Source organism: Diadema antillarum, unplaced genomic scaffold (genome assembly GCF_040938485.1).
Source record: "Diadema antillarum isolate AM-2024a unplaced genomic scaffold, OU_Dant_1.0 seq00000320_RagTag, whole genome shotgun sequence".
NCBI lineage: Eukaryota > Metazoa > Echinodermata > Echinoidea > Diadematoida > Diadematidae > Diadema > Diadema antillarum.
Window position 1 is genome coordinate 1,867,775 of NW_027271339.1, and position 12,145 is coordinate 1,879,919.

At 36.9% G+C, this 12,145-nt stretch overlaps 1 protein-coding gene across 3 annotated transcripts in view; it reads right to left on the reverse strand.

Moving 5' to 3' along the window:
• The window catches only part of LOC139730523 (calcium-transporting ATPase sarcoplasmic/endoplasmic reticulum type-like), an 81,962-nt gene that overhangs the window by 23,181 nt on the left and 46,636 nt on the right, over window positions 1–12,145 (reverse strand). For all 3 annotated transcript variants that reach the window (XM_071641375.1, XM_071641374.1, XM_071641373.1), the window contains 6 exons: window positions 9,687–9,775; window positions 8,807–8,984; window positions 8,108–8,238; window positions 7,122–7,210; window positions 6,410–6,512; window positions 5,397–5,651 (listed from right to left, as the gene is read on the reverse strand). In XM_071641375.1, the coding sequence (XP_071497476.1) occupies window positions 5,397–5,651; window positions 6,410–6,512; window positions 7,122–7,210; window positions 8,108–8,238; window positions 8,807–8,984; window positions 9,687–9,775 (845 nt within the window). The remainder of the gene's footprint in view (window positions 1–5,396; window positions 5,652–6,409; window positions 6,513–7,121; window positions 7,211–8,107; window positions 8,239–8,806; window positions 8,985–9,686; window positions 9,776–12,145) is intronic.

Below are 12,145 nucleotides of genomic sequence, written 5' to 3' on the forward strand. Positions count from 1 at the left end.
GTTTGTGTCCGGGACCTTCTGTGAAGTTGATGTGTAAAATTACTGAACAAAAAAAAAATTCCCCATAAGTTCACACAAAAGCATTATGCTGCTCTCTTCAGCTGGGAAACACAAATTGTTGTCTTAACCAAACTGTAAAAACTTGCTAAAGATTAGTATGAATTACAATCTAAAACAAAATATGAGCTGGTATCCACTATCATGAAAGAGAATAACGAAATAAAATAACAAGCAAGAACTGAAAGAAAGAGCTTATATTTGAAAATTAAAGCCATGAGGAAAGACATGAATGTTCACAATATATTAGTTAACACCTGAGAAGTTGGGTTGTCTCTGTGTTGTGTCACCTCCAAAACAATAAAATGATTTTTTTCTTATCTTATACTTTTTACTCTCAAAAGTGACTAACATATATGATTTGCTGGTAATTTTCAAGCAATTCAGAAAGATACGTAAAATATATTTTAGTAATGTCAACAGTTTAAATGAATCTGGTATATAGAAAATTTATCCCAGATGAACCAAACACCTTTTACCAGTATTATAACATTTGTATGGTGGCTATCAAGAATGATGAAGAATTCATGAACATCCTTGAATTTATCTATTTATAATATTATGTGCAAACAAAAACATAATACAAGTCAAATAAGAATTTTTGCTTTTGGCATTCATAACCTATGTCCCCACCAAAAAATTACAATGGTACCCTCCGCAACGATAACTTTAAAGATAGTGAATCAATCTAAAATACAATTTGAGGGATCTAAACTATAACTCATTGCCCACACCTTACAGAAAACCCCATTCAATTTGCTTCAGAGGTCAAAGAGAAATGAGGATTTTTGTAGAGCATGTCAGGAATCCCTTCCCTCCAAGTTCTGTATATTGTGTTTACACATTAATATGCAGTTCCAAGAGCATCCAAGTGCTAAACTTGGAAGAATCAGACTCCTGACATCCTTTATAACAATCCACATTTCTTTGAGACCACTTAACCAAATTGACTGGGGCTTTCTGCAAAATAGAGCTAAGATGTTATAATTTAAGACCCCAAAGTAGATTTTAGCTGATTTAATCATATTGGGTGCTATCAATGCAAAAGTCTAATTGTATTTTTTTTTTTTTTTTTTTTTTTTTTTTGGGGGGGGGGGGGCATACTATATCAATACTTGAACACAATGTTAACATTGAATGTCACCTCCGAAACAAAGTTATTCTTCCCTGGTGTTGTGGAATAAAATGTTCTGAGAGCAAAGAAACATTACTAAAATGATCTTACACCCTCATTTCAATTTAAGGTAGAAAATGGAATGCCATGTTTCTTCAGGTTACAATATCTAGCTTATGTCCGTCATATTCTTACTGTAAATGAATATTTCAACACAATGTTAACATTGAATGTCACCTCCGAAACGAAGTGATTCTTCCCTGATGTTGTGGAATAAAATGTTCTGAGAGCAAAGAAACATTACTAAAATGATCTCACACCCTCATCTCAATTTAAGGTAGAAAATGGAATGCCATGTTTCTTCAGATTACAATATTTAGCTTACAACCTTCGTCCAAATGGAAGGCAAACTACCGGTGCCCATGCTAATTAATGAAGTGTAAAAAAACACTTGTTCTGTGTGGTTTATCTGCTTGAAACAGGAGTTAATTTCTTGTTCTCGAGTTATAATTATTAAAAACATTGATAAAAAGAAGAAGTTTTGTGTTATTGTCACTTATTCTCAAAAAAACTGAATGTTAATATTAATGTCACCTCCGAAACATTCTATTATGTTAACTGTCACCTCCGAAACATCCATGTGTGAAAAATCCAAGATTTAAAGAAATGATTGGAATTTCATTTAACCTACATAGGAAGGTAGCCCTTCTTAAAGACTTGTTATAGTATAGAGTTTGACCTGGCTTGCCCTCCAATAAATAGTTAAAATCTTAAAAATTGAATGTCAATTGGTATTTTTACCAAAAATTTATAAATCTCATGTATTTTTTTTTAAATTCACTTTATATTCAACCCCCAAATAGTTTTGATTCACAAACTATATATTGTTGTTAACCATATAAACTTTGCATGGTGAAGTTTGACTACAGAGTTTTGTCATTATGGTGCAATTCATGAAAACAAAATTTTGCTTAAATTTACTTCAGGTGCCAGGGTTTTCCTTAAATTACACCAATAACTCTTCAGCTTTAAGGTCTGAAATGTTATTTTTTCAAAAATTTGAATACTTTCCAACAGGAATCAAACAGAATAATGAAAAAATATTTTGTTTGAAATTTTGACCCTCTGAGTACAAAAGTTACACCACTGATCGTAAAAAAAGGCCATATGCGATTTCAACAACACAAAAAAATATTGACTCTGATCCAGAGTGAATGCAACATACATGCATACATTGTTTCACTGATTACTGTACTCCACGATTGGGAATCTAACCACTTGCAAAACTGTCAGGAAGTCCTGATTTGCAAAAATTAGACTCGCTATATAAGGCCTATACAGTATCTCCTTTTCTCTTTTGTTTTACCACAGCGACATAGTACCAAACATACTGACAACTGCATACTCTTCCACAATGCATGTCACACCTGAAGAACCTTTCAATATAATCCTGAGAAGGCATCATCAATACACTGAAAAAAATATTGAAATCCAAATGAATACAAAGCTGTTACTGTGAGGATTCAAAATATGATTACGTCAAGAGTACAATCAACAGCAAATCTTCAATAATTTTCAATTGTTCATTTATTCAATTCACATTCTGCCTTTCCATAGTGATAACCCATCACACGCCTGCTTCAGAAACGAGGAATTCACATGTTCAGCAGCCTCATCAAAAGACAACACTCTGACATGAATTGGTCATCATGAGCAGCAAAAGGGTTAACAACATTAAAGCACCAAACTGGAATTTAGATAAAGACTTGATTAAGATTACAGTCATTCTTCTCTAAAGGCAAGCAATTGAATAACTGATATCTTTAACATTCAGTCAAATAAACCTTTTCTACAAAGGCCACAATGCTGAATGTAATTTATATTCTAAAGCTACCAGCAGAAATTATGGGAGTCACAAAATATTCCCATGTGACAATAGTGTTAATTAATCAATAGTGCCAGTCCATGCTATCTTTGAAAAATACTTTGTCAAAACTCAATAGAAGCACACAAATAATTGAAAAGGTAGAGACATCTAAGAACTAAACTGCATGTGTTACTATATGATAGGTTTCAGAGATGTAAAAGCGCTGATCTAACATCATATTTTCATTTGCAATAGTCCATTTACTCTTGATCAACATGAATGTGAAAACCAAAATTTCAACTTAAAAAAGTTTATAATCGTGATTATTACCTATATGAGGTATGGTAGTTTTGCGGGGCAATTGTAGGTGGTATTTTGATCGGCCGTCAAGGTCAGCGGTCAATATTAGTGGGTATCACCCTTCTTCCGGGTTTCGCCATTCACTTTACATGTAAACATTCCAGTCAATCACAAAGAGGAGACATTCACAAATCCGGGACACACGCACCGCAGAAGAACGCAAATATATCAACTCATACAAGGTCGACCACTTCCAGCAGCACTACGCGTCAAACAATGACGAGTCCATTTGTGCTCAATAACTGCACAGTGACCATCAATTATTACAACTCTCCAAATTGAAACAGAAGCAACTAGAAATGTCGCTAAGGCGACTGGCATGCCTCCGCCATAATGCATGATTCTCCTAATAGGTCTATAGTACATGTGGACAATGTGTGATTACATTTTCACAAAATTGGCAAGATATTAAAATGACAAGTTTGTCACAAATGTGTTGAATGTTCACCTTCCTTGACCTAGGTCTAATTGGATGAATAGGAGAGCATGTATTTGGGGATTTAAGGACTTTAACTTGACTTTGACCCATTCATAAGATTATGCATTGAGTAATTTTCAAGGTATGGAGAAAAAGTGCAATTTCTGTATTGAAAAGTACATTGTTACCATTTTCATCTGGCCTTTGACCCTAAAATTCATAGGATAATCACTGTCAGGCAGAACATGCATAAATATGTAGAAAGTTTAAAGATATCTGGAGCCACTTCCGAGATGTGGAGGAAAAGTTAGTTCAGCACTTTCCCTTGATCTTTGACCTTTTGACCTTTGAGGCAAAAAAAAAAAAGAAGAAGAGAAAAAAGAAAGTTTCCAGAGAATCTCTATTAGGTTATACATGCATACACCAAGTGTAAAAATAATAATCCTGCTGGCATTGCATAAATATGAGGGAAATAGTAACATTTTGAAGAGTTGCCCTTGACCTTTGACCCTGACCTTTGACCCCATGATCCCTAAATTCTCTGGATAATCACTGCCAGTCAGTACATGTATATATACTATGTTCCATGAAGATACCTTAAACAATTTCCAAGTTACGGAGAAAAAGTGAAGTTTTAATATTTTTACTTGACCTTTTGACCTCTGACCTCATGACCCCAAACTTTCACCAGAGAATCTTAATTGGGTAATACATGTATACACTAAGTTTCAAGAAAATATCTTCAGGCATTGCATAGATATGGTGGAAATAGTGAAATTTTACGTATTTGACCTTGACCTTTTGACCTTTGACCTTGAGCATGTGCACCCAAAAGTTGATCGGCACAACTTCACCCCCTAATACACATACATGCCAAGTTTCATTAGGATACCTCAAAAGGTTTTTCAGTTACGCTGTCCACAAAATTCATTACGGACGGACGGAAGGACGGACGGCAACCCGAAAACATAATGCCTCCGGCACCACTTCATGGCGGGGAGGCATAAAAACAAAGTGTAAATACGTTCAGATGTTTGAACTTCGCCTGTTACAGCTACATATGTATCTTGGAAGTTGGAGTTGAATGATGTACATTGATGAACAATTTTGCAATTATTTGACATGTTGGTGATGATCTACAGATAAGTCAAATGTGGCTTGATCTATACCATAGTGTATAGCCGTATTCACATATTTTCCTAATTTACCTAGGAGATAGGTAATGATTATGATATTGACTGGCCTTGAGGGAGATACCAGAAAATATTGCCCGCACTGAAAGAATATTGCCCTCATCTTCGACTCGGGCGATATTCTTTCAGTTTGGGCAATAGTTTCTGGTATCTCCCTCAAGGTCAGTCAATATCATATAATTATTGCAAAAATAAGCAGGGCAGTGAGACATTCTGGTTTTCTTCATCAAAGAAAAACAAAAACGACATGATTGTGCTAAATACACTAGAATCAGTCCATCAGGTAATACCAATCATCTCAGATTTTGCATATACCAAGCTACTGATTTTAGAAAACACATAAAGTGTAGAGGAAATAAACAAAAGAGACATGAGCAAGCCTGGTACCTTTACAAACATCTTGTTGCCTGTGGCCTTTGAGATCTTCGAGGGGGAGCAGTAGCAGCTCATGGACTTGCGGTCACGGCTGAACTCCAGGGTGACCTCTTTGTTGTAGAGTGAGGCAATGGCCTGGTTGCAAGCATTGGACAGCTGAGCTTTGGACAGGCGAGTCAGTTCTGTGCCCATGATGTTCATCTTCTCCACGAGCACTGTGAGGGCAGTCTCTGTGGCCTCACCCACCTTCTCATACACGCCCTTTGCCTAGTGCAACATGGAAAGATACAGTAGGTGGGGTAAAGTATGTCTCACCATCCATGGGAAGTGTCATAGAATATGAAAAAGGAAAAGAAATGAACTACCTATTTCAACATGTATCTATATTACTGCACCTGTCACTATCATGTCACTATCAGCCACTCGTAATACACAAGCACTGTGAGTTCCTTACATCAGTGTAGTATAGATCAATCTAAGGGTGTCATTTGGTCATCGGGTAAAAATGTTCATCAACTTTTCTTTCTTTCTTTTTTCACAGTGCTTACAAATCAAATTAGCCAGCCTCAGCAACGAGGAATTCATCTCTTCAGCAAATGCTGTTGAGCACTCTGGAGAATTGATCATCACAGGCATGGCTGGGGGTACCTCAAGAACAAAACATTTTGTTACAAGTTACACCCATTGAAAACTTCTACAGTTCCCTCCATTTTGTTCATCGGCTGCCATACATTTCCTTATCTTTCGATCAATTCTCAACTTTTAAGTTTTTCCTTCTTAATATATTACAAACTAGTCTAGTATAACAAGGTCTGCCTCTCCCTATCTTGAATAGTTTGTACTTTTTTCCCCAATACTACTCTTTTATTTTGAGGGGGACATCACTGACTGATCTCTCCACTTCTCTTCTTGACCTCATTTTGCCCCTCCCTGCTGTTCTCTCTCATCAGTTCATATAACTCATCTCTCCTCTTGGTTACCCCACCTAACCTATCTCACTGATTCCAAAAAGAATTAATACTTACATCATTGTAGTCAATAGCAGACTCGTTGCACATTGCACATATTGTCGCCAGCTCTGGTAAGGCCTCAAACTGGGATAGGTCAGCCCTCCTCCCTTCATAAAAGCTGGTAAGTGACAGAGCAAAGAACATTCTTCACTACTTGACATGAACACATGTATTTTCTCTGTAGCAAAGGTATTACCAACAAGAGGGAAAGGGTATAAGATGTGTATTTAATTACTTGTCAAAACCCTGACTCAGGTTAACATATACTGTAAAAGTGGTTTCTTTCACGTACAGATACTTTCGCGGTTTCCATTGGTGCCGACTTTTTCGCGTGTGTTTAAATTCGCGGACGGCAAAATCTGTGCGTGTGTTGACCATCAATACTATCAATACCTGCAATGCGCGGAATTTTCGTGTGTGCGCAACAGCGTTGTAACAAGCGGCGAGTTCAAAACATTTCCTTGAGTGATTAATTTCGCGCAACTTTTCAAAACATTTTCGCGTGATGTTAAATTTGCAGTTCAACCTAAAAACGCGAAAAGCGCGAAAATAAAACCACCGCGGAAGAAACCACTTTTACAGTATTAAAGAACATATTCAAACTCAGGAATGAAGTGTAGCATAACATTTTCTTCCTTTAGACAGTATAAAATTGATGACTACGATTAACATTTTATGTTTTTACCTCATGTGTGGACAAACGAAAACAGCAGAAAATGCAACTCACACGTCTCCCTTTGGTTCATAGGTAGTTCCACTGACAGTGAATTCATGGAAGGCAGCAGCGTTGTCTTTCACATCCTTCATCACAAAGAACTGAAAAGGGATAAATAACAATATACAAATTGGTGTATGTACGCTAGAAAAGAGATATTCCCCCAATACTGGTTACGTCAAGGTATCTACAGCATGTTAAAGGCGTATTTGGAAATGAAAATGTAGTTTTGTCAATATCTAGTATTTCAACAAAGCAAATGTCTGGCTAGTAATGAAACATATTTCAAATCTGAAAAATAAAGCAGTTGTGGCATACACATTCAGTCAAGGGAAACAGTAATTAATAGTTTGGGCCCTTGGGCCACCACAGGGCCACCTTCATGTGTCTTTGTCTTAATCTCCCTCTGAAGAATGATTCCTGAAAAATCTGGTGAAAATCTGACCATGTTTCAAATGATGATAGTGTTTAGTTCGATCACAAGGACCCATCTGAACCTTGTTACCCTCTAAGGTGCCCAATCCAGCCACCACTGCCTCTCTCATTAACATATTTTATCTACATCTAGGAGTATAATACTCTGACTTGTTACAGTACATTTCCCAATTTGCAGAGGTTCTTGAACTTTCTAAGTTTTTTTTTTTTTTTTTTGTGGGAAGGGGGGGGGGGGGGGGAGTTGGAGGGTATGTTGATTTTCTGAAAGGGGGTCTGAATTGATGACAACATCTGTCAAAGTTTCACAACAACTCTCTTTATTGTCACAGAGCCTGTGAGCAATTAAGCCAGCCTCAGCAACGAGGAATTCATCTCTTCAGCAAATGCTGTTGAGCACTCTGTGGAGAATTTATCATCACAGGCATGGCTGGAGGTACCTCAATTATGAGGCATTATTGTATTCTTATACGACAACTTTGACATTAACGTTGCCTCAACCTGTGCCAAGAATAGATTCTGACAAGGAAAGTGAAAATCTGATTGTGTATGTGAACATTACTCACCTTTGATGCAGACATCTGATTGGTAGTCAAGGTACCAGTTTTATCTGAGCAGATGACTGATGTGCAGCCCAGAGTCTCCACAGAAGGCAAGCTCCTGACAATGGCATTCTTTTTGGCCATGCGCCTGGTACCTATGTGCCATGGATGACAGGGCAAAATAAAATGCCTCAAGCAATCATCCATTCTTCTTGCTTGCTATTCAGTTCATTCACAACAGAGACAATTCAGTACAAATACACTTTAAGATACATACAAGCATCAACTATCCATCAGTATGTAACCACAACTTCAGTCATCAGCAGTCTTTTTAAACTTCAGTCATCAGCAGTCTTTTTAACCTTCATTCATATGAGTTCAGGACTTATGCCTTGGGAGAAACAGTAATTGCCCTAATCTATAAATCTGTAGGCAAAACACCTACAACCTTAGAACTAACACCTGCACCTATCATTCACTCCTCCACTCCTATTGCCTCTGTTGACTGGAGACAGGAATTGAATACTCCAGGATGCTCTCTTCACATATTAGCATTTCATATTAAATCAACTGTCTAAATCTGGTTTTCGACTCTACAGCATATTATCTTCAATGCTCATGATACCTACAACAGCAACAGAGACATGCAAATATTTAATCTAGGTGGAAGCATCACTACTAGCTATATTACAGTTCACAATGCCATTGATGCAGTTAACTTACCGAGGGCAAGGCAAGTGGTGATGATGGTGGGTAGACCCTCTGGGATGGCAGCCACAGCGAGGGCCACGGCGATCTTGAAGTAGTAGATGGCTCCCTTCACCCAGGAGCCGCCATGTGAGGGGTCTGAGAAGTGGCCAATGTTGATGGCCCACACTGTCACACAGATCACTGAGATTACCTGGTTTGGGACCAAGAAGACGGAATGCAGCATTAGCATAAAAACAAGAGACAATAACTATCAAGATATGATGCTGCTTTAAAAGTCTATCACAAAGTGCCACTTATACACATTTTTCAAAGATTAATGTCAATTTTCATGAGCAAAATGTCAATTTTAACAAATGTCTTGTCAAAGACTAGTTTTGCAGACATGGTAAATTTGATCTATAGAAAAATTCAAGAAGTTAACAGTAAAACACTTACTGTATAGAATCTCATCAATAAAGTGGCAAATGACTGTTAAATGCCTTGCATGCATGAATGAATGAGTTTGCCACATCCAGCCTCAGAAACATTCAATTCATCAGCAGATCACTGCCACACAAGGCAGCACTCTGAAGGGGAATCAGACATCTTTGGCTGGAGAATGCTCAGTGGAATCAGTTGGAATATCAAGAATCAGTAATCAATAACCACATCATCACTTACCAACCAAAAAAGGCATTGACTAGGAGAGAAAAATTCATTATCAACACCTCTGCTGTGATCCTATCTTTCTATACCATAAAGATACTCACTCTGATATATTTACAGCTTGCATACAGGGTGGCATTTTAAACGCACACAGTTCTCCTAGCATATCCATTTTCAACTAGAAGGGTCACAAATGTATAGAAGGCTTTGATTCTAGCCTTTTCTCATACACAGAATCACACTTTACCTTGGACAGTTGTTCACCAAATTCATCCAATTTCTGTGCAAGAGGTGTCTTCTCTGACTCTGTCTCCACCATCTCTGTTCTGATCTTGCCTGTTAACAGATACGAATGATCTTGCTTACTATTACTTACACAGATGCATGTGCGGATTACTTCTTCTGCTTTTTAGTGCTATTCAACCCTGATTGAACATCTGATCATATGATATTACCATGTCACTGATACATCTATGTATGTGTTTGTACACCATGAGTAAGAGCCAATGTCTAATAGGTAAATTACATATTCACATTATAGCAGAAAGTAGGGGAAATGAATTTGTTAAGATCGAAGATCCACAGGTAATACTGGTACCGCTACCAAGACTTATAACAATCCATATCTTGGTATATGAAATGCACTGAGAAAAATTGTTCCTAGTTTTTGACAGTGTTTGAAGTAGGCATTCTGCTTTAAAAGAAATACCATTTTTGATACTTATCAATCAAATCTTTTGTCACATCTAACGAGAAAATTTTATTACGAAAATATCATAAGCATTGTCAACAAAAGACTTTATATGCATCTTAGAAAAATATATAGGACAGAGAGATGTATTACATATAAAAGTTCACAATCACATGACTGCAGAGGTTATTTCAAGATGCTTTGGGACATAGGAATTAAATTTCATATAATTTAGAATTTAGGTAAATTTTACGATGAAAGGCAAAAACTCACACATGACACAAATCAAAACCAAGGAGCTCACTAGAGATAATATTGAAGGTAATTGATATCCCCGCCAAATACTTCTGGTACACTGGTGAACATGATACTGTACGAGCTGAAATTTTCACGGTGGTTTATTTTCGCGAATTCGCGAATCGCCTTTGAACCGCAAAAATAACAACGCACGAATAAGTAAGTTCAATTAGACCCTCGCAACCACGAAGTTAACAACACGCCAAAGTGTCCTCCAAGTAGCAATTCACGAAAATATCTGTACGCGAAAATTTCAGCTCGTACAGTACACAGTAATTAATGTGCTGTAACGTAATGGTATTTTCAGCTACTCTTGATAAATATGCCTTGAGCACAACTTTATATCACAATCACAAAGTGAGCCAAATTTCTTCAGGCAATCTTCTGAATCATTGACAAACTGGAAAAGAATTTGTCACGATTATTTATAATTACAATTTTGGAGGTAACCAAATTTAAGACAATGTCTGTCAAAAGGAATTCTAATATTTGTTCATGTGGCGAAAACCACCCATCAATAGTGAGTATGAAATGATTTTGTGAGCAACTGTGTTATCAGCCTACAACACTCATTCCTTGCATCAGAATGTGTAATGATGAACACAAGGTCAAATTCAATCAATCTTACATGTAAGTCCAACTAGTCACATGACAAACACAAATACAATGTAGTCAGAGTGAAATCAATTCCACTGCCGCCTGCACTCTGCATTATCACATAGATAATCATACCCTTGGGAATCTCTAATATCTCTCTCACACATGCACACACACACACACACACACACACACACAAACACACACGCACATATAACTAAAAAAAAAAATGAAAGAATAATAAATAAAGAGGTTGCAGCTAGCAGTATACAGCAATATATTTTTACACAACCATTTCTATCCTGACGAAATATGTGTACATTTCCCTTGACAATGAAGCATCAAAGGCCTTGTGGACAAAAGAAGTATAATTCCTCAACCTCAACATCACACAGTTGTATCATAAATGAACAGACACAACCTGTAAAAAAAAATACTATACTGTGTAATGCAGAAATGCCTTGTGCATTTCTTACTGCCAATCAAAAAATTCCTTCAATGTTAATTGCCTCAGCAAGACATGTTGCCTTGTGGTGATTTACTGACAGCATGCTGCTATGGCAACCAATAATCAAGTGGCCTCCATTCTCGCCTCCCCCAGTATAGTGTGTGCGTGCTTTAATTCTTGTTGTGGAAACCACAGCACCAAGTTGAATCCAACGTGGCTGAATATTTCATGACTACAGCAAAACCACACTTGTCGGCTTGTTCATTTTTAGAGGAGAGTGCATTGAAATTTTCATTGTTCCATATACTGTGTAACAATGCATTCCAAGATGATGAAGAAGAACTTGCTATTCAGTTTCCTACTTTTGAGCACTTCACAATGACTAATGCTCAGGTACTGGCCACAATGCATGTACTAAGCATAGCATACTGCTCAAATACCCATAAAAACTATCCATTATATGTGAAGACTCTTATTTCTATTTCCCTTTCCATTTAATTAAACAATTCAAGCTACATGTTACATAACCGCATTTGAAACCTCTTCTCAATCTTTAGTATTTGTCAACCTTCAACAATAACTTACACTTTTACCCTACTTGATAATTTAATATATAGTTTTTAAGTGCCTTAATTAGTTCATGGAAATAATCCAACATAACAAAATACCAGTG